This window comes from Chelonoidis abingdonii, chromosome 8 (genome assembly GCF_003597395.2).
Source record: "Chelonoidis abingdonii isolate Lonesome George chromosome 8, CheloAbing_2.0, whole genome shotgun sequence".
Taxonomy (NCBI): Eukaryota; Metazoa; Chordata; order Testudines; family Testudinidae; genus Chelonoidis; species Chelonoidis abingdonii.
In genome coordinates, this window is record NC_133776.1 from 49628077 (window position 1) to 49654846 (window position 26770).

Sequence of the window (26770 nt, forward strand, 5' to 3'; positions counted from 1 at the left end):
TGTCAAGAGTCTGGCAATTCCATCTCAAATGCTAGAGGATCTTTCAAAGCATGAAGCAGTCTAAGAATGATAGATTTTATACCTATCTAGTATTTATGACTAGATTAACCTATAATTAATTTGGCCAGCAATCTACAACAGATCAAAAATCAAACAGGCAATAAGATTTCTTATGAGAGAACTACAGGGAACTTCCAGAATGTTTCTATGGAGTTTGTGTACTACGGAACTTCTTGACATACACATGAACTTCTAACTTCATAAGGTCTGTATGTTCTTCTTTATAAGAGTAACTTGTTGGTACTAGATAAAAGTGCACCTACAGTGCAAACCTAACCTGGGTAACACCTCACATCTTACTGTCATGAGGTGCTGTTTTAGCAGTTTTAATTACAATTGAACTGTGCAACAAAGCAGCAGTATGTCTGAGGAAAGGACAGGATGAATCATTCTCCATAACAAACTAACTCGTTCTCCCCCACCCACATAACAGAAAACATCTGATAATATGTTAGTCTAACCCTCAGGCTTATTACTAACTACTAAAACAAAACAGATAGCAGTTTGAAGGGAGTGGGTAATGGAGGAGGGAGAAGAGTGTGTAGTAACTGCAAGAACTGCTCCTTATCCTACAGTAACAACTTGTTCTTTGAGACGCTCTCAACAATGTGTAGGCCACTGGAGGTGCGCGTGTGTTTCATGCGCACAAGACTGGATATTTTTAAAAAGTAGCAGCATTCACTGGGGTCACACAGTTCATGTAACTCCTCAAGCTCTTGTGTGAGGGCATTAATGGGCAAAGCAATCACGATCCTCTCAGTTAAAAGCCGGTGGCAACTAAAGACACCCAACAGCAGAGATGGAGGGTGGGCTATGGGATCCAGTGGTAACAATTGGATACATATAGTGTGTGTAATTTTTCTCCCAATGCCAAATATAGTTTTGGGAAGTCAATATGTAATTTCGATGATTCAGGAAACTACTTATGGGGCATATCTCAGAGGAGGTCTCAGCACCACATTGTTCCTGTGGAATGTTGTACAGAGAGGGTCACCCATGAGCACGTGATGCTCACTTGCTGTTTTGACCAAAGTGATAGCCACTAGGAAGACTGTTCTCAGAGTGTGGTGTGTACAGGGAGTACTCACAGAGGCTCAAAGAGTGTCAGCAAAAATACACTGACGTCCCAGTCAGGAGTGGGTTCTCTGGATATGTATGAAGTAACTCTTTCGGCAACTTCACTACAATGAGGTGAGAGAAGTCCCCACATGACTTAATAGGCAGGTGATAAGCTGAAGTTGCTGCAAGGTGGACTTTGATAGAACTGAGTGAGAGACCTGTCTGCTTCAGATGTGTTGGGTAGTCAATGATCTTAAGTATAAAGGCCTGGGCTGAGTGTAGATCATTTTGGACAGCCCATATCGAGAACCTCTTCGACTTGAAAATATTTGTCCTTCTGACAGATGTTTTCCTGGTTTGAAATAGGACTTTTGAAATTATAGGGAACAGTCTGTCCTTGGTGCTTAAACAGTGAACAGCCATGAAGTCAGGTGCAGCGATTTCAGAGCTCGATGGAGTAGATGGCTGTGATTCTATGGCCTGGAAGCTGGATGAACAACTACAATGGCTTTGTGAGCCAGATCTCCTTTTGTCTGTACAGAACCACCAGAATGACTGCGGCTTTGTCTCTTAATTTTGGAAGTCACTCTGGGAATCAAGGGAATCAGTGGGAAGGCCTACAGCAAGCCCCTGTTCAACTGCAGAAGGAAGGTATTGAGTAGTGATCCTGAAGTCAGGCCGCCCCTAAAGCAAAAGTTCTGGCATTCTGGGTTGTTTGCAGAGACTAAAAAGAGTCAATTGGCAATAGGGCCAGTATCACCACAGTGGCATGCTGAATGGGTCACGTCCTGGTCAACCAGTTGCCATTCATGCTTGTGTAAGGTCAGTGCCCTGTGGTAAGGTTTTCCTGGGCCAACTCTGAAGTAACTTGTGAATGGTAGCAGGGAGGCCTCTCTGCTCAAAGCCAGAGAAAACACACAGATCGGAGATGCTAACAAGTAACGTCATTCCTCAAATGGCAGTACTGAAGGATGAGGTCTCTGCTCTGGTTTCAGTGCATGGTGCTGTGTTCTTGCTGTTGTTGTCCTTAAGGGGGATCCATCAGATTTCATGTGGGGGTATCCTGGTTCTGAATTCTGTGTCAGTGCCAGTGCTTTTGCAAACACTGATGTCGGCAATGTCTGTCCTCTCAACACTACTCTTTGGTGAAGGACTTGTTCTTATCCTCAGAGAAGCGATGTTTCTTCTTGCCTATTTTTGAGCCATGTCTGGTCTCAGCTTAGCCTTCTCTTTCAGTTTCACCCATACATTCAGGTGCTAGCATCAACTTTGGCACCAACTGATTGCCGGAGTCAACTGTATTGATGCACTGGTTTCATAAGGAGGTTTTCTTTCCTACATTCTTCTCCCCACCTTGAGTGTAATCTCTGCTTCAATGGGCACTCAGGATGACCCCTCATGCATACCTTAGAGTTGGAAGCTCCTTCGCATCTGAGGTAACACACACTGATTGCTCCAGCAAGTGAAGTTTGAGACGTGCTTCCCTTGACTTACAAGCCCTCAACATGAATGATTTACACATCACATACTTACGGATGCAACTCTTCCCACAAACAGGAAAGGTATTGGATTATGACTATCAATGAATGAATCAGTCCCTCACAGGTTAGAGAGAGCTTAAATCTTGAAGGCTTGGAGTCTGCTGCGGTGGTTGGGGCAAAGCACCTTGCCCTACTATGCAATGGAGTATATAGGAAGTCTTGCTGTCTCTCCCCCCTCGCTTTATTTTCCAAGAACATTAAAATCAATAGAAAAACAAACAAGGAAGTGAAGAAGGAATCGTCACAAAACACAACTAATGTGGAATTAAGTTTGAAGCTCCAGGAAGCCTAGCCAGTCTGACACATGCCCAGTTCCATCTCATTGCCTCAGGCGGTAGGAGGGAACTAAGGGAGAGTCAAGGCTGATCCAACCTTTATACCCTCACATGGGAGCAAAAGGAGGCATAGGCTGTATGCATGACCCCAGACAATGCTATTCAAAAGATTCTGATCTTGCGTGTATGAGGTGCATATACACTTACAGTAGGATACACAATGACACACACTCAAAGAATAAATCTGGTTTCCTTCTTCAATGAAGCCCAGTGGCTGGAGGACATATGCATGTGTGTATTTTTTTTTTTTTTTTTTTTTTTTTTAAAAAACACACACTTTGGAACTGTAGCCATCTAAAATTCCATAGCACAAACTTAAATTGTTTAGTGAACAAAATAGCATGAACCTCTCTACCTATTTTTTCCATAAAGCTATTGCCCTCTAGTCCTTGATCACTCACTGTCCTTTTCCTTCAACTACTTTGCTCGTCTCCCTTTCCAGATCTCCACTCACCTGGACTATGAGGACGCCACCTCTCACCATCCCTCCGTGGCCCAGCCAGTCTCCAGCCTCCATCATCATCTTCCCCATTTTGCTCCTCCCTGAAGATGCGCCAGTTCTCGCTCTCAGAGCGAATAAATTCGTGTTTCCTCCCTGTTGTTGTTGTCCCACCTTCCTCAAAATTTGGTCTCACTGCAAAGAAAACAAGCATATAAATGAACATGCAGTCCAATCTGAGGACAGTAGAAACACATATAGCTTGTAACTTGTATCTGGAGCCATCACAGGAAACAAACATCTAGTGCCAAGAGTCTTCAGCAGCATTTGAGAAGTGAAGCATGGATAGATCAATGGGAGTAATGCATTTAGAGACCAAGAGGAACGGAAATTCATGGGGGAGAGCAAGGAGCAGTGAAGGAACGAACAAGGGAAAGCGAAGAGGAAGAAACTGGGAAAAAGGCAAGGATGAGAAGTAGAGGTTAAGCGGGGGATATGGAAAATAAGGGCAAAAATGAAAACAGTGAGAAGCGTGTGGAGAGAGAGGAGAGATTGGATTAACAATGAAAAGACATTACATGCTAGAGAAAAAACTGGAATGAAGATAAGCAAGAAAAGGAAAGCACTGTAAACGTATTTATTTTTAATATAAATTAAAACAATCGATTGTTAGTTGCACAGTATGTACACAATCTTTTCGGTGGGGGGGGGGCTATAAAACCACCTTTTATTAGAATCATTTATCTATAACCTTTTTGGTTATAGATAAATATATAGTACTGGTGAATTTGAGAGTCATTGTAGAATTATAGGCTGAATAAAAAATATGGCTGTATCTCCATTACCCTATCTGGCTCTTGGATGAATGGGATTTGAAAATGAGATTGACTGCTGTGGGTGAGGCAATGAGGAGAGGAGTAACTGTATTCAAGTTTAAGAAACTGGCAAAGAGGGTATAAAATGTTGGTAGATCTGAGACCAATCATCCTTAATCTGAACTAGGGAAATATTTAAAATGCACAGGAAAACATGAACACAGATACTTAGCGAATACTAATATATCCAAAAATAGCTGGTGTGAAGTTTTACACGAAGGTATCCACATGGACATTTGGTACAGGATTACCCCAATGTGTATGTAGTGGTTCAAATGTTCAGACAGACTTGCAGCTTTCAGGTACAATGCTGGGTCATTTCAATTCAAGACTGAGTATCTATGTGCTTCTAGTAATTTACAGTCTTGATCACAACACTCCTCCAACCAGTTTGAGGATGTCTAATCTAAGCACTGTTCTGCATCATTTCTTGTATTCTGTTTTGTCCTGTTAACTTCAGAATTCTTACGAGCCATATCGATGTGACACACTAACTTCCTACTATTGTTAGCACAAGCTAACCTGGATGTGTTTTGATATTTATAAAAAAGTATCAAATTTAGTGGTGTGAAAAAGGTAGGTTCATTTTTCCATGTGCATCCAAGATCCCTGTATGAAATCATCATGTCAAATATTTTAGAAGAGCTAATATTTGGTCAAGTTTGTATTTTATTTTGCTATTTTCCTTACCATAATGAACCTGGAAACATGACCCCACCTGATGTTTCTGAAGAATAGAAAAGGCCTTTAGGTCACCTCCTACATGATATCCTAAGATGATACTCTAAAAACAGTATCACTTACAAATATGTATAGGTGTTTACAGATTCCTCAGCCTGGTAATCATTACTAAGAATATCATGAATATCTGGATGCAATGATAGGGCAAAGGGCAGGGTTCTATACTGAGTCATGATTTTCACAGGTAACCCATCTTGCCGTCACTGCCTGTGTGTGGATCTGTGTCTAAGGACTTCTGGTGATCACTTCACCTATCCCCATTGCCAGTCGCCCAATGCCACAGGACTTTTATGGGTAGGGGTAGGAAAAAAGCTCTTCCTGTGAAAGAAGCCTGCACATGAGTAGTTTAATGTGGAGGAGCTGATGCACACCAGTAGCCACATAAATCTTAGCAGAAGAGGTAGCAAGGAGGTCCAAGACAACCAGGGGGTTCCCCTCCATTGAAGCCTTTGTCCACCTTCATAGCTGTTGAGAGGTGATCCTGCTTCATCTGCCTTTTCTGGCATTGATGTCTTATACTAGGTTGTGCTGCACTTTGTCTAGTACCTCGCCTTCAACCTTACCATCATGGGTGACCCTACCAGGAGAGTACAGGACTCCAGGCAGCATCGTTCTTAGGGTCTCAAGTCTATGCAAGCTTCTCCATCACATCAAGGTGGCAACTCAGGCATGTGCCCCTGGACTGGGATGGGGGTTATTTTAAGCAACAGCAGTCATGACTGAGCAGGCCCTTTTAGGAACCCTCTGCTCACCCCATACAAGGAAGGAGCTAGAAAAGGTGCCCCAAATATAGGCTATCCCACCATACCTGACTGGATAAATATGTCCAGAGGGATCATTCCCAATGCGGTTGAAAAACAAAAATGTTTCTTGCAACTTGGAATGTCCTTGTCTGACTAGACTAATCAAAAAGTGAAAGACCCAAATGCAGAACAGCAATTGTTGCCCAAGAATTCTCAAGGTACAACATCGATATTGCTGCTCTCAGCAAAACAAGATGTACAGATGAAGGCCACTTGAGGAAAGAGGGCAGTGGTTACACTTTCTTCTGGAAAGGAAAACCATCAAGCGATAGGCCAATACATGGTGTTGGCTTTGCAATCAAAAATCTTCTAGTCAACCGCCTGACTGAGCTCTCCATTGGCATCAACAAGCGCCTTATGACCCTCCACATCCAATTGGTTAAGTCATTTGCCATGATCATCAACGCATATGCACCAACTCTTGACACTGAAGAACAGAAGGAATCCTTCTACACTGACCTTAATAAAATTTTGTCATCCATTCCAAAAACAGGTAAGATAATCCTCTTAGTGGACTTCAATGCAAGAGTTGGCCGAGATTGTAACGTATGGAATAGCACCACTGAGAAGGAAGGAGTAGGCAAGACCAATTCCAATGGCATCCTTCTACTCAGCAAATGTGCAGAGCACGACCTTGTGATCACACACACAATCTCCAGACAAAGCAACAAGTACAAAACAATTTGGCAACACCCCTGCTTAAAACAGTGGGACCTCCTAAACTATGTCATTGTAAGAACACAGGATCTAGGAGATTTCCAAATCACTGGTGTCACGAGAGGAGCAGATGATTGCTGGACTGACCACCACAAGGCGAGGTCAGTCATGTCCATCAGGATTGCACCAAAACACAGAAAGCAACACAAATCTCGCAGATGGCAATACAGCATCCAAAGACTTCAATCCTCACTGTACGAAGAGAACTTCCAAACACTCCTCAGTGAAAAATTAGCCATATGCACACCTGGAAATGACAACACAAATGTCAAAGAAGATTTGGAAGCCCTAAAACAGATCATCCATGAGGTTTGCAAGGAATCCATTGGCCTTGCTACATGCTGCCATCAGGACTGGTTTGACAACAACAACAACGAGACTACAGCCCTTTTGGATCAGAAGAGAAAAGCTTATCTGCGACTGGCAAAAACAACCACTATCCAGTCAGAAGCAGAGCTTTCTCCATCAGCTCATAGCTGAAGTTCAAAGGAGGATCCGAGAAATCAAAAATAAATGGTGGGAGGACAAAGCAAAAAAAATCCAAACATTCGCTGACAGACATGATATGCAGAGCTTTTGTTGTGAGACTAAGACCCTGCACAGACCAAGCTCATGTGGCCTCACACCTCTGAGAGCCAAAGATGGTACTACCCTTCTTAAAGATAATGAATCCATCAAAGAGTGCTGGAAAGACCACCACCAAAAGCTTCTAAACAGAGAATTGACTGTGACTGACGACACCATAGACTCCATCCCTCAGCATCCAAACTGGGAAACTCTTGCCAACCCACCAACACCTGAAGAGGTCTGCAAAGCAATTAAAAAAATCAACAATAAAGACTCAGGTCCTGATGGCATACCAGCTGAAGTACTGAAAATGGGAGGAGATACACTGCCTAACAAGCTTCACTTGCTGCTCCTCAAAATCTGGTGCACTAAAGAAATTCCTGCTGACTTACTTAAGGCTAACATTGTCGCCATTTTCAAAAAGGCTGTGGCAACTATCAAGGCATTACCCTCCTGTCCAGCGCTGAGAAGATTCTTGGTGGAATATTTCTGAATCGCCTGCTTCCTCTTGCAGCACAAGTATTCCAGAGTCCCAGTACAGCTTCAGACCATCACGAGGCACAACCAACACAATTTTACAGCTAGGCAGATCCAGAAAAAAGGTCAAGAACACCACCAGAAGCTGTATATAGCCTTTATCAATCTGACCAAAGCCTTCAACTCTGTCACACAGGAGGCTCTGTGGAAAACCATGTCAAAGTTTAGCTGCCCAAGCAAATCTATCACCATTATAAGACTCCTCCATGAGCAGATGGCTGCCTGCATTTTGTGCAGCAGGTCTACCTCTAAGCCCTTTTTCATCCAAACTGGAGTAAAACAAGGTTGTGTACTGGCACTCTCTCTTTTCTCCATTTTCTTAACAGCTATGAAAACATTAATCCAAGACAGTCTACCACAGGGCATTGGCAACCAATATCGGATTGATGGCAACCTTTTCAACCTTTCTTGTCTCTGTGACAGAACTAAAGTAATATCAGCAACAATAACCAAACTCCAGTATGCAGATGACTGTGCTGTAGTTGCACACTCAAAGGAGAATCTTCAAACAGCCCTCAATTGCTTCTCTGAAGCTTACAGAAGCCTCAGGCTAACTCTGAATATCGGCAAAACAAAAGTTCTCCACCAGACAGTCCCCAGTCAATCATCAGACCCAGCAAGGAAGATCCGTATCAGCAAAGAAGAACTGGAAAACGTAGAATACTTTGTCTATCCTGGCCTACCACAGAAGGCAGAAAGACATCAAGATTCAGCACAGAATTCGCTGTGCCAGCCTTGCCTTTGGCAGACTGTCTCACCAACTGCTCAATCATATCATCAGAACACATACTAAACTTTCAGTTTGTAAAGCGGTGGTAATCTCAACTCTCCTCTACGGCTGTGAGATGTGGGTGATCTACAGATAATATCTGAAAAACCTGGAATGCCAGCACCAAAACTCTTCTTCAGAAGATCCTCAACATAAAGTGGAAGAATCATCGCACTAATGTCAGTGTCCTCACAGAGAACAATATCTCCAGTGTTGAGGCCCTGATTATCCAGCACCAGCTGAGGTGGAGCGGACACTGTGTGCGCATGCCTGATGTATGCTTACCAAAACAACTGCTGTTTGCCCAACTCACCAAAGGAAAAAGGAAATGAGGAGGCCAAAAGAAATGCTTTAAAAACATCCTCAAGATAAACATCAAGAGATTGACATCGCACACTGAGAGACGGCAGCCCAAGATAGGGATAACTGGCAAAGACTTGGTCAGAGAGGGAACGTCGACTTTTGAGGAAAATAGCCTTGCCCTGGTCACAGAAAAACACCAGAAAAGGAAAGACAACGGTCACACAGCAATTGCAGCCCAACCCTGTCTTCCAACACCATTTGCAATATCTGCCAATGAGCCTATGGCTCAAGAATCAGACTCTTCAGTCACCAAAGGACCCATGAAAAATAAAACCTGTGAAAGAGATCATCCTTGACCTTAAGGGATTGCAGAGGACAACAGGTAAACCACAGGGAATTACTGATAACAAGGCCTAATTGGCAAGTGCAGAGCCTGTACAATTTCAATGGCTTATCAGACTTTCTAGCTAGTGTGTCTTTTGACACAAACAAAATTCTTCTCCAGTTACTTTCTGAAGTCATAATTTTAAAAATATAAGATGATAGTGGAGGAAGGAACAAAAGGTAAGACTTTAAATCACAAAGAATTCATCTTTGACTCTTAACTGCCATGCCTGCAACCAGTGACAGAGGAACATCTTCAGTTTGTGGTTTCGGTGAAGAGTTAAAGCCCTTCTTAGGTTATCCAAGTCCCCTCTGCAAGGGGTATTATATTTATTCCACAAGGGCAGGTTCACACAAAACCTTATGACAGGGATTCAGGGTATTTTGTTTTAAAGGGGATTTAATTACATTTTCTAGTTCCCCTGCTTACAACAGTTCTATAAAAAGCTGCTGCTTGGTATTCAGTAAGATTAATTTAGCTGGTTAAACCAATTTCATGATGAGATCAGGACATTCCTCCCAAACGCAGCAAAGTTTACTATAATAATTCGGAAAGGATGCAGTTTCTTCCATATGATGATTATTGTATTCAGCATTGGAGTGTAATGTTTTGAGGACTGCTCTTAATTGCAACATTTCTAATTGGTACGAATGGGCTATATGCTCTGTTACATTCATAACAGATTTTGAAAATATTTGCATATATGTATCCATATTTATCATTCTAGTGGTTTTAGCCCCCTCTTGATTAAAACTATAGTCAAAGAAATTACAGTTTTCCTGCCCACTGCTTTAAGAAAGGCAATGATTTTGTTTTCAAATACTGACATAGCATTAGTGATAAGTTCTCCATTTAATTTACAAAAAATCAAAAATTTATTTCTAACATTGCTCAAAATGCACAACACCTAAGAGTTGACATGGCATGATCTGGTGCATGTTTTAGGGCTGCTTGCACGGACAGAATGACACTTGAATGACCTTGAAGAAAGGAGGTGATGATTTTACAGTCTTGAATTTCTAGTGCAGTACACGTTTTAGGGATGAGGAAAGTGTGTTCAGGAGTAAATTCTGGTATCGGTATCTTTCCAAGTATCTGTAAAAGCAGGTCTAGATGGTTACATTATGTGACTGCTTTCGTGCCACACTCCTCAATTAAACAGTAAAGGGAACACACCATGACCTTGCTTAAGTCTCCATGTACCAGGACAACACAAACAAGCCAGTCAAAAGGCAATAACAGACTACAAGGATTAAGGATGCTGATAAGTACTAAGGATTTGGCAAAAAATGACCCTTAACCCTATCTATCTCTACTAAGAGACACTGTTCCATTTTGAAAGTCCAACCAAACAAAGATCAGGAAAAAGTCTCAGAAAAGAGACAACAGTGAAGTAACTGAAGTGTGGAGTAATGTGGATCCAACACAAAAATGTACATACACAGTTTCTATAAAGTTCAAATTTTCCACAATATTAGTAAACTGAATTTACATACAGTTCCCAGACCCCATCATACTGGGTTGAAATTACTTAGTATAGCAATCAGGTTTTCACCATGGCTTTTCTGAGATGAAAAGAATAAAATGTAATCTATGGCCTTGCCTTGGACTAATTGACTGGACTTCCTGAGGAGAAGGAGCAGCAAAAGGGCACCTGTCTTCATGTTTGACACAAAGCCAGCAATGGTGTTTATGGAAAACTTCAGAGAGAGCAAATAGGCATCCAGCCAACAAAGTCTACAGCTGTGCAATTTGGAATAGCAAAACGACTAACCTCAAAGAATAAGACTGGAATTCTGGGATACAGCACTTTGATAACTTGTTTATATAGAGGATCTTCTATTAGAACAACAAATAACTTCAACTCTTTTCAAAGAGGAATGGGATCATTAACAGTAACATTAGTGCCTATGGTTAACGGGGGGGAGTGGGAGGGATATCTATCCAGTACTATGATTCTCTCCCCCTTCCCCTGCTCTTGTTTCCTCATCAAGGGAAGTTGCTAAATACTATGATAATACTTTGCACTTATTATAGCTTTCAGAGGACCTCAAAAACCTTTGCAGAGATCAGTAATTTGTAGGCACGTTTTATAGCTAGAGAAAACTGGACAGCACTTAGCACAATTAACATTACTGGACTACAAACATACATACATAATAATTAAGGCTGCGAGTCTGTCATGGAGGTCACCAATTCCATGACTTTCCAGAAACTCCATGACTTCTGCAGCGGCTGGTGTGGCTGGCTCCAGGGCTACCTGAGCAGCTTGAGCAGTCACTGCTGAGGCAGTCTCGAGCCAAAGCGTGTCACCGCCCAGCCCCCTCAGAGGTCCCAGCACACATGCCTCTTCTCCAGCACCTGCGGCACCCCAGACTGTGCGCGCATGCACACACACACACCTCAGCACTCTAGATTTAGTCATGGACAGGTCACAGGGCATGAATTTCTGTTTATTGCACCTGACCTGTCCATGACTTTTACTATAAATGCCCATGGTTAAAACATAGCCTTAATAATAATGTAACTCGCCTAATGTCATACAGTAAATCAGTGACAGAATCAGACACAAAATTCAGTTTTCCAGATTCCAATTCTAAACACTAAGAAATGCTGCCTCTCTAGATTCTCAGTCTTAGCTCCTCCTCTTCCCACCTCCAGTCTCCTAAGCCCTACCATTCAAGCATCCTCAGTGCAGTTTCTGACTAATCTTCCTGGCAAGATTCCTGGATCTCTTTCAAAGTCCTCTGTTTTTCACTAAATTCACTAACATTTGTTGGCACTGAAGTTAATGCATCAGAGCAAATATAGAAATAAAAAACAGAGGAATGCAGCAGGTCTAATTCCTATGTATGTCCCAGTGAAATTGTTCATCTTAAGCATGGGCTAGCATCCCAAACCACTCAAGAAGGGTTTGTTCAGAAACATGTGACCAGAACCATAAGCCTTCTAAATTAAAAAATATGTCGTCTTATAATTAAAAAAAACTGTTTGTCACAGTGGAAGTGCAACCCTGCTACAATATGTAAGGAGAGTCAAGGACAAATCACAGCCCTACACACAGGCACAAGTGGAGGGTGTCCCCTTGTGCTAGATTACTTTCCCTTGTCCTGGAGGTCATAATATGTCTATCAGAGTTTATGGTGCTGTGCCTGAACATGTATTAAAACATTCTGCACTAATGAAACAAAGAATTAATGTTCTGTATTTTTTGTTTTTTAAAAAAGAAAAACCATGAGGGGGAGATTTCATTTCCTAAGTAGGAAAGTCTACATTAATAATTTTCCCAGCAGGCCTTCAGTAGTTTTATTGAAAACAATCATAGTCTTTGTTTCTCAGATCCTCTTACGTCTGATGCTCGCTCAAAGTCCTCACATCAGCAGCTAAGAAAAAAAATGTAAAACACTGAACTTCATTACAAAGGTATCCTCACAGCTCATTTTAGTAGTGCTGGAAGCTGGAGACCACAGGCACATCTGCTAAAAATGTTTTAATTAGCCAGCTGTTCTACTCAACACTAAATTTGAGGGACACCAGAATTTAAGTGAATGAGTGGTGCATTTTATTGTGGTGCAGTTTTACATTTTCAAACCAGAGGGAAACTTCCTCTAATCTACATCGCTTCATCACAGGTTTAAAGAAAATCCCATGAGTAATTCAATACTTTTACAAAGGAGCAGTATGGAGATGGAACAGGAAGGACAGGATCTACATCTTCTGACTAGCATTAGACTACAAATCATCTACAGTCCTCTAGTGACTGTGACGAGGCTGCACCAATATCCACTGTTAGGTGCAGCCCACACCGTTTGTTAACGAGACTCAGATGTAAGACGCAATGAAAGGAAGGAAGCACAGGAAAAGTACGTTAGATACAAGAGTTCCCATCTCCACCCAAATATATCCTCCTGACTTTAGTTAGCAAAAAATGTTAGAGAACACTTCACATTTTAAAGCAGCTATAGGAGGAAAAAGTTCTGAGGAATTTTGTCCCTTTTAACTTCCAAGTAAAACCTTAAGCAAGATTATGCAAACCTAAAGACCAATCCTGATTAGTGGGAGGGGGGGAATGCAGCCCTTCTCCAAATAAGTTGTTGAGGATTTCTCCTCTGCTGCTAGGGTTTGTGTTGGATAAAGAAACCCTCCTAATAAACCAGCATTCTTTTCCACCTGATCAGAGCTAACTGGCCCCCCTGCAGACAAAATGACCAATCACATCAGCCTCATATGAAAACCAACCCCCCCTGCATTATAAACAGAGGAATGAGACATGTAAACCCATTTCAAAGAAGAGATCTCTACAAACTACAATTGTGGAAAGTTTCTTGTCTGTATTGGGACCAGAACATAAGATTATTGCAGTCTACTTTTTGGACCCAATACCTCTCCCCCTTTCCCCTGCACTCTGATAAAAGCTTCAAAGACATTGGTAAGTACACAATCAAATTATCTTTTTGGCATAGTTATTTACAATAGTATAATTTTAACTTTTAAAAAATAATGCAAGTTATTTTCAGAGTGGAAAGGAAGCTGAGAGAGCTTTTGAAGCTTCCCTACTGGAATACCACCCTTAAAGAAAATATTTCTGGAATTCTTCTCAAATATTAACCCTTTTTCTAACTGACAATGCCGACAGTGGCATAAAAGGGAAGCCCAACCTTCCATCATTAACAACCCTGGCAGAAAAGGGCATTGGAAGGAATCTCCACAATGCTCAGCAGATGCATACAACTGAAGCTAAGGCAATCAACTATTGCTGCGGATGGAAAAAGACCAGGGAGTCAAACCAGTATTTATTTTGATTTGGATCAAACTTGGGTTCAGCTGCATTCAGTGAGTTTGGGTTCAGTTCTGGGTCAAGCAACTAAAAATAAATAAATAGTGGTTTGGTTACTGGTTTGAACTGGTTCAAACCAAATTTCAATCCAAAAGAATGGAAGTAAATTTAAAAAAAAGTTTAAAAATTTATTGAAACTGTTTTCATTTTTGACCATTTACTTTTTAACTGTACATGAGTTTTCCTAGTTCTTGTGTTGTCAGATAAACAATTTTCTGAATGAACAATTTGTTTGAGCAAACTAAAATACCATCTTCCAAACGAGACCTCTGTGATGAAGGGATAAATTTGAGTTTGAGGCAATGGCTCTGCCTCAAGCGGGGAAAATGGCAGGAGGAGCTGCCCAGGGGTTGGGGATGATGTTGAAGAGTTGTGGAACACTCCTGGTCCCAGAAGTTAACCATTTCTCTCTCCAGAGGGAAGTCTGAAAGTATGTCTACACAGCAGTAAAAGACCTGTGGTACCAAGTCTCAGAGTCCAGGTCTGGCTTGTGGGGCTAAAAATAGAAGTGGAGACATTCAGGGTCAGGCCAAAGTGGGGGCTCTGAAACCCAGGGAAGTGGGAGGGTCTCAGAGCCCAGGCTTGCAGTGGGTTTTATTTATTTTGCTGTGGAGATGTACCCAGAGATGCTTCATCTATGTCTGGGTCCCCAGCTCTCTCATGTGCTGTGCAGGTAGCGCCTAAACTTCTCTCTTTCCCTACTGTTGTGGGCTAGCCTCCTTCTAGTCTCTTCTCATTATATTGGGGCAGGCCTTTCTGGTTGCAATCACATGCCTAATTATTATTTTGTTGTTGTATAATAAAATAAGATCACAGTAGTTTTTTGGTTTTTTTTTTTAAATGTTGAGCTTAAGAAATGCTGGACCTTTATTTTCACCAGTAACCCACATTTTTTTTCAGCTCAGTTTTGATTCAGGTTCAGTACACAGGACAAAACTATGGTTCAGGTTAAGTTCTGGTTCAAATAAAAATAGTGGTTCGAACTGATTCTCCGGTTCTGGTCTTTTCCAGGAAACTAAACAACTCTCACCCTTCTACCTTCCCACTGCATTCATCAGAGCCCAATAAACATTTGGTTTTAAATGATGATCTTATGACTAAGATCAGTTTCAGGGATCTGTCAATGGCAAACTGAGCATGCCTATGAAATAAGAGTCACACTATGAATTAGTATGATTGTGTTTTGTTCATTTCAAGGCAACTATTTAGGAGGATCATGCATGTACCACAGGCATGAATTGCAGTGGTCTAGAACATGACTGGTTGTCTCATATAGGTCACAGGGATAGTTTGCTGCATGTAGGATAGGGGCAGCATTTAAGAAAATGTGAAGTTACAAAGATGCATAGCTAATAGAGGTAAACATGGGCCAATTTTATCCTGATATTTAATATTAAGTATCTAAAGTTTGTGGACCAGCTCCTTGCTCCCCTCCTATCTCTCCTGATCTCCCCCAGTGTCCAATAAACTTTTATTTAGGACTTTGCATCCAGATCTCTCTGTAAGAGATTTCACAAATGTTTACCTTACAGGATAAAGTTTAAACAGTTTCTTAGTAAGGATTTTCTAACAACTTGAAGGAGACCAGATAGTATAGGGCACTCAAATGTAACTTCATAATCAATGGTTGAAATAATAGTCTAATAGTTTTGAGCAGTACAGTAGCATATCAGTACTGATCTAATCAAAATCTCAAAACCAATAAGGACACTTGCTTTTGGTTTATATTGTAATGTAAACAACCCCACCCCTACCGCCCCGCTTTTTTTCCATCAATTTTACCTCAAAGTCTTTCAATTCCATTAAAAATTCAGTGTACATATTACACTTTCTTTACTTCAAGAGAATATCTTGCTACTGCTTCCTTTTTACCTCCAACAACTGCCTCCAGGGGCGGCTCTAAACATTTCGCGACTCCAAGCACGGCGGCATGCCACGGGGGGGGGCGCTCTGCCGGTCGCCAGTGCCGTGGCTCCAGTGGACCTTCCGCAGATGTGCCGCCAAAGGCTGCCTGCCTGCCGCCCTCCCGGCGACCGGCAGAGTGCCCCCCGTGGCATGCTGCCCCAAGCACGCACTTGCCGTGCTGGGGCCTGGAGCCACCCCTGACTGCCTCAGAATCACAGAATATACAGGCCTTGGCATCTCCCCTGGAATTCATGCCTTGCAACAGAACTGTGCTGCAGAAATTAAGTTATTTTAGTCTGGTGGGTGCATATTAAATCTTGAAAATTTGAATCAACTGTAAACCTACACTTTGCGCCTTCCTAATTCTGCAAGAAACTTCACATGACAGAGCTGTTATTCTAACTGCCCCCATTAATCTCAATGGGATGTTAACATAGAAACCTAGAAACAATGTTTAAATATCAGAAATTTTACTGCTGATATCTGTAGCACAAGCATACAGCTAAAGTGAATATGCCACAAACCAAACTGCCTCCTGTGCCTCCACAGATGCAAAAGCACTAACTGTTCCCTTCCCAGCTTCCCCTGACAAATTCTATGATGTAGTTATGCACTGCCAATATACAAATCTACAGTAAATATGAAGTGTGGGGACAGCATTAAAGAAACTGGATTTAATGTCAAACACCTCAGACGCTGCTGTGCAGACTGTGTATTAATCTTAAATCGAAATTTAAGTGAAGCTGCCACAGAATCTAGAGACCTTACTGCAGAATTTAAGTCCATTTTGCCATGAAGTGCACAAAGCCTCAACAACAGTAAACATGAGCTCTAGCTGTTCAAGTTACAATGTCAATTAAATCTGAAATAGGTATACAACATTTTTCTGTCATTTGTGCTCACATAATGTAAGCTTGGATTTTACTTACCTCCTCACAGCAATGGCATATTAGTCAATAGGACTCTACTCAGAATTATGCTCCAATACGCCACTAAAAGGAAACTGAAGTCTATATAAATAGAACGATAACTGTGAGCATTTGTGCAGTTATTTCCAGCAAATTCCTTCTATAATAGCATTTTTTTCTGTACACCAGTTTGTTGTGAACACCAACTAGACTCCAAACAGTACAATCTACCTCAGAAGCTTTCCAAGGTCAATTAAAATAGAATTTGTAAGTGATGTAGGAGTGTGGGAAGCTAGGGTAGCACTCTGAAAATGTTTCGGTGTAACTCTAATCCAAATGAGAAACTATTCAAAAGCCCTAACAACAAAGAAGGTGGTGACAACCTTTGCAACTGAGAACAGCCTCAAAGTGCATTTACTACAATCTCCTTGGTCAGGGGGTACACATGACGAGTCTTAAGACACATTTGGTGTCAGAATATTTGAGCTCCTGTTCACAGGAGTGAGGCTGAGCATGAACTGCCTAGAGAAGCAAGGGCAAGATAGGAAACCAGGGTGGCATGAAGAGCCACAGAGCAGAAGGCAGAAGAAAGTGTATTCAAACTGGCAAAATGAAGCAGACTACAGGGGTTCAGGACAATGTACTCTTGTAACCGTTAAACTCCACAGTGGAAAGTAGTAGCTGATGACATGAACTTCAGGGGTATGCTGAAGTGGTATTATACAGCTGCAGAGAATGGCTTTATCGTGGACAAACCATCAGGGAGCCAAGAACCAGAAAAAAATCAGATTCAATTAAAAAGCCACTTGGGATCTGCTATGGAAAAGAAAAGAAACAAAGCATGAACTACCTTGATGCTTCAAGACGTTAACTCTACCCTGCCATGATTTGCTTCAACTCAATTGATTTATCAGAGAAACTGGATTGAGGAATGGACAGGATAGTGAACAGAAGGTAAAGAAAAGACGTAAAAGGAGAAGAGAAAGCAGCAGTGCCATGTACACTTCTGAATGAACAACCATCACTTAATTCTCAAAAAAGTAAAAGTCAACATAAGAAGGACTGGAAACACTGGAATAATATATCAAAGGAAAGGGATGGAAAGGAAGAAGTTGGGAAAAATCTCTTTGGCAGCAGTAGCTCTTCTAGCCTTAAGGTGGTACATCCGGAGAAGCAGATTCATGACATAAGAACTGACAAGAACAAGAGCAGACAAAGGCATAACAAAATCCAATGGACAGATGTTGAAGCTACTCAGATTCAGACTAGAAACTTTTTTTGTTTGTTCGTTTAGCGAGGGTAATTAACCATTGGAACAACTTACCTATGGTTGTGGTGAATTCTCCATCACTGAACATTTTTAAATCAAGACTGGATTTTTTTCTAAAAGATATCTAGTTCAAAAAGGAATCAACCCGGAAGTCTTACAGCCTGTGTTATGCAGGAGGTCAGACTAGATGCTCACATTGGTTCCTCTTGATCTTATAATTTATCAATCTATGAACAGGGAAAGTAGAAAATATGTAAATTGTCTGACAAAGAGGCAGGGGAACAAGATGAGGAGAAGAGAGAAGTAGGTAGAGAGTGAACAGTTATCTTTTATCTGACTTCTCAAATGCATTCAAGTTGCATCTGCTTTTCAAAAAACACTTGCGGGCGGGGGGTAGGGGGAAGAGGAGAGAAATCCTCAGACTTTCTAGATTTGTAATTCAAAACCTAAGCTTGCTAGTTTAGCTTCCCCCCTCACCCACACTCCACCCAAAAAACTCTTCTTCTCATCCTGAATCAGCTGCACTACTGTTGGAGCCTGCTTACAGTTTTTTGCTCTCCACTCATGTGAACAAAAAAGCTTTGTCCCATGATCTAACTCAAGATACAATAGGTTCATACCCTCCTGGTTACTTTTTTAATAAAAACATTAAATATGGAGTCTAAATTCATGTACTTTAAAATATTCACTGCACCATTGATTAGTGACCTGACACTATAATCACTACCACAGAAAGGACTACTTTTCCAGGCCAAATGGGACTACAGCAGCAGCCTATCAACCTCACCAGAACGATCTCACTGTTGAAGTCTGAAGCGGCATTGACAAGAGACTGCTGTGACAAGCACCGCTTAGGTTAATAAAGATGGAGATATTTTTCTTTCATTCTGAAATACCTTCAAGACCATTACAGTACTTGAATTTCCCTAATTGAATATGTCTGAAACAATTTGATGTAATGAAGAAAGCTGGATGCAGGAGAGGTTTCATAACTTTAAATCAATATTAACAAACAATTAGTAATCAAATAATAAAGTTGCTGTATCAACCAAGCTCCAACCTTATTTTGACTGTGCACTGCGCTGTAGTGAGATAATAGTGCTCTACTTAGTGCTGTAGTGTGCCGTTTTAATAGAATATGAGGGAGGAAAACGAACCTGAAAAACTATTCCATGTTTGTAAGGGCATATAATACTCAGAGGATTCTGGTTATTGCTTGTCACTACTAGATTTAGGGGTTTTTTTGTTTGTTTTTTAAATAAGGAATGGCTCTGCTTTGCTTTGTCATTCTATACCCCAAACTACTTATGAAACATGCCATAACAACTGTCCTTCAGACCTCATAGCAATTTACACAAAAACAGTTTTCCTCCAAGAACTCATATGGTTTATCCCAAAGGCATTTAGGTCTGTAAATATTTGCCTTCCTTCCAAGTAATCAAGTATATGTTTCTCATGATCGCAGCTTAATCCAAGAATCTGTGATGACAAAGAGGCACTGGCTCCAATTTGTTCCGCACACAGTCCCATCAATCCTATTGACTAGCCATAATACTCATTCTATAATCCCCCTCAGGGCACTAAATCAGGCCATTCTGAGTCTTAATGCAACACACAGCTCTTCAGACCAGTAAATCTGATGATACCTGGTACTTAAAGCACTCTGAAGATTTTACTCTGTTTACCTTGTGATTTCCTATCACTGCTGCAAGACCAGAAACTATATTCTTGCAGAGCTAGCTGTGAAGCAGCCCAAAGACTGAACTAATAGAGATTGAATAGCCTCAGTGGAGGGCAGTCTGTGAAGGCCAGGATTAGGGTTATTAGTAGCTTAGACTGTACTCAACACTCCCAATGATTGACTCAGCAGATATACATCAGTTACTCATGCTCTGTGCATGGAGGAAGGAGTGGCACATTTAAGAAAATTCTGCCTTGTTTTTCAGAAATATAAAGAAGACCTGAAAAGCAGCTCTGTGTGGCTCAAAAGCTTGTCTCTCTCACCAACAGAAGTTGGTCCAATAAAAAGATATTACCCTGCTCACAGCGTCTGTCTTGTATTTCAGAAAACCATTAGAATCTTAACAACAAAACAAAAAACCAAAACAAACAAAAAAAAAAGCCAACCACCTGATCTCTGCCATAATATAGCTATGGCATATTCATTGCAGAAAATAAGGAAACAGTTGTACTTAATAGGAGAATGGAGGCACAGAATAAAAAGGTAGGGAAAAGCCTAAAGATCCTACTCAAACTATCGGTTATTCCTCAAGCCCCGTGGATGCACATTCCAAACAGAATTAAAGCATATTTTTATGCATGGGGAACCTATCGCCACAAGCAAAAAAACAAAACAAAACAGTAAAAGGTCTGTTCACAATGCTTACCAGGGTATGTTAATGATCATACTTAAATCTACACATAAGATTTAATATCAAGAACAAATTATAAAAAACTAATCAACCAAATGAGTCACAGGACCAATTCCAAGATCAATATGCCATTGATCAAATAGGAAATAAAGTAATTTCTATCTTTGTTAAAGCAGTTCTCATTTTACCATGAACAGGTCAACTACTAGGTAGCCTGGTATGTACAGCGGCAAAGCCTTCAGAGAAAGGCATGAATCTTTATAGCCCACTTAATTGCACATCTTCTCATATACATCTTTATGCCCTGAAGCATTTGTATAAAGAGAAATTCTATTTCTTCTTAAACAATTTGCCTCTACACTAGCCAGTGGCAGTGAGTCTCATAACTAATTAACGCAATGGATTAAAAACCTATCACAGTTTTATATTTGATGGCTTTTAATTGTGTGCCTTCTTGTTTTGTGGGAAAAGATAACTAGCGATGGGCACTCCCAGTAGGATTTCTCTTCCATTCAGTATTTATATAAAACAAATTTTCTATTCAAGTGTAATAGTCTCCTAAGCCAAAAGTTTTTAAAACTTAGGGTGCCCATCACTCAGCTCTTAACTGCTTTTCAAAGGAGCTGAACATCTACAGCACCAGTCAAGTCCCTAACACCTGAAGGTGCTTGGCACCTCCGAAAAGAAGGTTATTCTTACTTAAGATCCTAAATATGAACATAGGACACTATTAGGCACACAATTTGCTATTTTTGGCTCTTGACTTTTATATTCCTTCATATACAACTTCACCTTCACTTAAAAATTTCCACGAACTTCTCTATACTTTTTTCTCTTCTGTTGTTGCAGTGGGGTTTGGAGGGTTTTATTTTTTAGTTAAAGTGACCAAAACTGAATGCTGTATTTAAGCTGAGGACTTCTCATCAATTTATATATTGGCATAATATTTTCCGTATTATTCTCTATCCCCTTCTTAATACAGCCTAACATCAGCAGTGGCCTGAGTATGTTCAGCAGAAGAGGCTCTCCCCCAGGTACCAAAATTCTAGTCAATAAGAGAATATGGCTAGTAGAGGTAAAGGAAATTTTAAAGAGGCAGAAAGTCAGGAACACCTGTGAGGAAATTTCTGAATTATAGAAGTGAGGTGGCTAGACACAGCCTTCCCCAAGGAAGTAGATAAGGGGAAGAACTGTTGTTAAAGATTAGCTTTTTATTCTTCTTTAAACTGCTATATTGCTTTGCTAAGATGAATTGCAACATCTAATTGCTATCATCACAGATGTACAATATTAAAGTCTGCAGTGCTACATCTGCCAATCTGCCATATTAGCACAGGTATTTGACCCAAATATAAATTTAGGGGGGGTAAAATATGACAACTCTGTTTAAATGAGTAGGTAGGGGAAATTTTAAAAAGTAGTCTGATGTTTAATTTAGTCTCTTTTAGCTAATCGTTACCACAAAAGCAGTAGTAAATTCTGCTCTAAACTCCCAAATCAATCTTCATTGGATTGCAATGTTTAAGACATCCTTTGTTGGGTGCAGGTTGTATTTGGTCCCCGGCTCATGTGTCAGAATCTGTGAACATTAGCTGAAATACAAATATGCAAGTGTTTAATGAATTTTCTCTTTCATTTTCAGAAGATGAGATCAGATATGATAGACAGCAACAACACCAAATCTAGTGCTCCTCTCCTGGATCAAAGGCACTTGAGGATGGTGACGAAAGATGGACACAGCACACTACAGATCGATGGCACTCAAAGGAAAGGTCTGGCATACCTACGAGATGCTTGGGGAATACTAATGGACATGCGCTGGCGATGGATGATGCTAGTCTTTGCTGCTTCTTTTGTCATCCACTGGCTAGTCTTTGCAGTGCTCTGGTACCTCCTGGCTGAGATGAATGGGGACCTGGAGTTGGATCACAATGCCCCACCTGACAACCACACCATTTGTGTTAAGTACGTCACCAGCTTTACAGCTGCTTTCTCCTTCTCCCTGGAGACACAGCTCACTATTGGTTATGGCACCATGTTTCCAAGTGGGGACTGTCCTAGTGCTATCGCCCTGCTTGCCATACAGATGGTCCTGGGGCTCATGTTGGAGGCCTTCATCACAGGTAATCAGGTTTATTTCACAATTTTAAATAGGGTAGGTCCTGTCATCCACATGTAGGGAGTAGATTTGGTAAAATTCTTAATGTCATTATGAGTGCTTCCAGAGGGCACATCAAAGGAGTACGGCCAGTTACTAAAACAACACCACCACCACCACAAGACTGAACTTTCAACTTCAAAACAGCTTTATAGCTGTTAATTATAATCCAACTCCTTTTAAGCAGTTAAAGACCTATAAAAAGGAGAGGCACTTGAATAGAAGTATTTCAGGATTTGTACTGGAAACCAGAAAGTGTTGCTTTTTACTGCAGTTCCTCTCCTGACACTTCCAACAAGTTATTTTACTCCATCTTCCTTTATCAATTTCTTTCTTCCAACCTTCCGCTGATTTGAGGTTTAAATTGATTTGTTTTGATATAGACTCTCACAGGTTTACCCAAACTTTAGCTAGTTTGTTTAAAACTGGGTGAATTTTTTTATCCACCTTCACTTCACTGTTAAGTATCCATGGACAGTCAACACCAGGAACACTTTAGGATCCCAGTGGTACTTAGCTTAAAGTTACTTAAAATGGCTGAACTATGGAATAATTTTAGACAAATATATTATTCTGTGCAAAAGGTTAGGGCACTATATTTTAAACACAGATTCAGTAAATGAAAGACCACAATTATATATCATAGCCAGTTCATGGAGTTGATCTTAATCAATCAAGGGGCACATCTCTTTCTGCAAGTGCATCCTCATTCTCCAAATATTACTGTTTTACACATGCTAACAGATTGTGGAAACAAAGTTTATGGAAAAAGCCAAAGCTCTTTTTTTTTTTAAAAAAAAAAAAAACAACCTACGATGGATTTATTTTGATTTATAAATTGAGAATAGAAACTGGTGCCAGCAACTATTAGTATGATGGGAGCTGTGCTATGTATAGACTACATATAATAATTTTAAATCAAGCAATCTGAGGCTAGTTAACAGTATGTCCATCCCACTAAGCCTCTTCCTTTTCTCACGGGCCATTCCATACAACCTGGGGACAAGTAAGAAACTAACTATGATCCTGACGGTCAGGTTAATTCATTCTTTCCTGTTATGTAGGTGCTTTTGTGGCAAAGATTGCCCGTCCAAAGAATCGCGCATTCTCCATCCGCTTTACTCATTCTGCAGTAGTGGCGCACACAGAGGGCAAGCCATACCTTATGTTCCAGGTGGCCAACACTCGTCCCAGCCCACTCACCAGCGTTCGGGTTTCAGCTATTCTTTACCAAGAACAGGAGAATGGTCAGCTGCATCAAACTAGTGTGGATTTCCACCTGGACAGTATCACGTTTGAGGAGTGTCCATTCTTTATCTTTCCACTGACCTACTACCACTCCATTACCCCATCTAGTCCTCTAGGTGTTCTCCTCCAAGGGGATACCCCTCGCCATTTTGAGCTAGTAGTCTTCCTCTCAGCAATGCAGGAGGGCACAGGGGAAACATGTCAGAGGAGGACATCCTACCTCCCATCTGAGATCATTCTACACCATCGCTTTGCTTCCATGCTGGCCCGAGGCACCAAAGGGGAATATCAGATCAAGATGGAGAATTTTGACAAGACTATTCCTGAGCTCCCAGCTGCAGCAGACTCTAAGAGTCCAAAGAGGACTGACATGAAGATTCGCATCAATGGACAGCACACTGACAGCTTCCAGATTTCTGAGACTGGTCTGACAGAATAGAATTTGGATGTGGTGCCATTTTTTAAAAAAAATTTTACATTAAACTTTCAGGTTAAACTTCCAGCCTTCCTTTTCCTCCTATTTTCTTTCCCCTTTTCTCCATCCTTTTGATTGCAGTATAGTGTGCAGAATAAAAAAAGCATAAAGTGCTCATGTAAACTAATGAGAGGCTGTTTTGACTGCACAGAATAGAAAGTCAGGGACAAGTATCACAGTACAAGTTCTGCCAAAGTACTAGTGCTACCTGCTGAATTCACTAGACTATGATTAAAACTGCACTGACCCTGAAGTATGAGACTTTCAGACTCCCACCGTTGACCAAAACCTAATTAAATGGTATGTGAGTAGAACACTATGGCAAAATGGGCAGAAACAGTACAACAGAAGACCTCACCTAAAACTAGCCTGAGGCTAAGTTACACTAGTTTGGGGATCAGCAATGATGTAGTTCCAAGACCATTATAACCCTTTTACATTAACACTTTCTGGGTACATGGTTACACCAATTTTCAGATGGCTGAACATCCTACTAAAATCATTGCCAGTCTTTTCAGTGGCAGCGAAATGCATTCTAGATGTGCTTGTTTATTACATGAAATCAAGAGTACTGACTGCAGTTCTTCATTCCACCAGGTCGGAAGGGGGTACAATATTCTCTGAGACAGGTCTGTGAAGATAGCAAGTGCCAAAAATCCTGAAGTGTATATATGACACAAACATGCTACAGTGGAGATATTTTCATACCTGGAAACATTTAATAAATTATTTCACCAGTAGAAAACTGACTGTTATACAGCAATTCATATTCTTTCATGTCTCTTGGCACAGTAAAATTTCATGTGTTCTCAGCTTTGCAATCTTACACTTCGAGTAGTTCTGGCACCACAGGATGCACTATATCTACCAAGAACTGCATCCATTTATATTTTACGCTTTTTAATATAAACATCTATATCTGTACGCACAGCATATAGATAAATCATATCTACAAAATCAGACACATTTGAATTAATTTTAAAATAAAAAAATTGAAACAAGTGCTTTATACATGGGACTTTTTTTGCCAGGAGTGCTTCATAAGAATACCAAGAACAAGGAACCGTGCTCCTATATGCAACAATTTCTAATATGATCAGATGGGCTAACAGTTAAGTGGACTGTCTCCCGTTAAGTCACAACTTCTCAGCAATGGAACGCAGCTTTAAAATGGCTATTCTGTATTCAGACTGAAACAGCCAACAGTTACCATCAAAATAAATGTTGCCATTCAAGGATAATTAAAAAGAGACTTTTCCCTGCAACAAATGTGGCATAACCACTACTAGGCAGTTTAGATAAAACTATGTTTATATACTGGAGCTGATTTTATTGTAAAGTGACTAACAGCAGGATATATAGTCTGAAGCCATATTAGGAGGGCACTGTCTATTGAAGGTCTTTTTTTCAAACCTAGGAAGTACAGAGGTTGTCAAACTCTGGCCACAGAGAACCTGGTAGGACAGCTGTTTTGTCATAAGGTGCCAGCTGCACCTCATTTCCAGAAGGTAATTTCTATTAAAAAGACAGCTAAAGAGATATTAAATTATTATTACTTTTCCATGTTAACCACTGTTGTAGTTGTCACAGGAACGTGTTATATACACCACAGGAAGGAGGAGGTCCATGCAGTCGTGAACTGGAGGGCAGGTGGCCAATCTCTGAATTCAAAAATAGTTCATTGCTCTGAAAACGTTTCCATAGTCCTTCCCTGCAATGCTATAGGCTTCAAGGGCTGGTTTTATTATAGAGAATGGATACTTTCAATATTGTGTCTTTCACTCTCAGTATAATGGAACCATATTGCAACCTACTGTAGTGCCTGTACAGGAATAGCAAACATCTTCTTGTATTAATGTACATTAAATTGCCTTTGTCCTCACTTTTCACAGTTGGTCCTGCACATGCACTTTAAAGTTCAGCTGTTTCTCTTCATAACATTATTGGCCATACCCCCAAGATATGGAAAGGAGGGGAGGGAAAGGGGGGGTTGTGCTATATTTATCCTTTTCTATTTTTAAGCCCCAAACCAATATCCTACCGTACGGAGGACAACCCTTAACAAGCAGCAGCAGAACAAGAAATTGTACTGGAAATACTTCATTAAGCATGGAATAAAGTACAAATAGTTCAAATATGAGGAAGGAGCTGCTTTACATATACTGACAATTCTTCACTTTAAGTCACATAATCCTGTATAACTCAATTATTCTGCAATTCAAGAGTGTAATAATACATCTCAGTCTACATTAAGCACATTGAATGGTGAGACCATGAATGGCAACACCATACCAGAGCTATGGACATACCCAGGTAACACAAGTATCCTTAGAGTCACAGTAATTCTGACTGTACCATACTGAGTATTTTGACTTTTACATCTTCAATCTTTAAAACTATTCTGCTTTAAACCATTCATTATAGCTCTGTTTTTAACTTTTAAAAGCAATTAGGTTAAAAGAGGTA

General features: G+C 40.7%; 2 protein-coding genes and 1 long non-coding RNA gene across 11 annotated transcripts in view; 1 reads left to right on the forward strand and 2 right to left on the reverse strand.

The window, feature by feature from the left end:
• GIGYF2 (GRB10 interacting GYF protein 2) overlaps positions 1-26770 on the reverse strand; it is a 173100-nt gene that overhangs the window by 69564 nt on the left and 76766 nt on the right. For 6 of the 8 annotated variants that reach the window (XR_012656383.1, XM_075068591.1, XM_075068593.1 and 3 more), the window contains one exon: positions 3450-3629. The exons of 1 other annotated variant lie outside the window; for it this stretch is intronic. Coding sequence is in view for 6 of the 7 variants with exons in the window: in XM_075068591.1 (XP_074924692.1) it covers positions 3450-3629 (180 nt within the window). In the remaining variant the exon portion in view is untranslated. Of the gene's footprint in view, positions 1-3449; positions 3630-18105; positions 18275-26770 lie in introns of those variants that run through there. One more of the 8 variants, XM_075068597.1, reaches the window with a different exon arrangement.
• KCNJ13 (potassium inwardly rectifying channel subfamily J member 13) lies at positions 13415-24291 on the forward strand. 2 transcript variants are annotated; one of them, XM_032778810.2, is made up of 4 exons: positions 13415-13560; positions 21406-21457; positions 22066-22546; positions 23646-24291. In XM_032778810.2, the coding sequence occupies exons 3-4, from the start codon at positions 22069-22071 to the stop codon at positions 24266-24268; spliced, it is 1101 nt and encodes a 366-aa protein (XP_032634701.1). In that variant the 5' UTR covers positions 13415-13560; positions 21406-21457; positions 22066-22068; the 3' UTR covers positions 24269-24291. The 2 variants fall into 2 exon arrangements, with proteins under 2 accessions (XP_032634701.1, XP_032634700.1); XM_032778809.2 differs by lacking the exon at positions 21406-21457 and having other exon boundaries at positions 13416-13560.
• On the reverse strand, positions 24347-25275 carry LOC142047198 (uncharacterized). Its single transcript, XR_012656384.1, has 2 exons — positions 24487-25275; positions 24347-24447 (listed from the first exon to the last, which is right to left on the reverse strand). It is a non-coding gene; the product is annotated as an uncharacterized LOC142047198 (long non-coding RNA).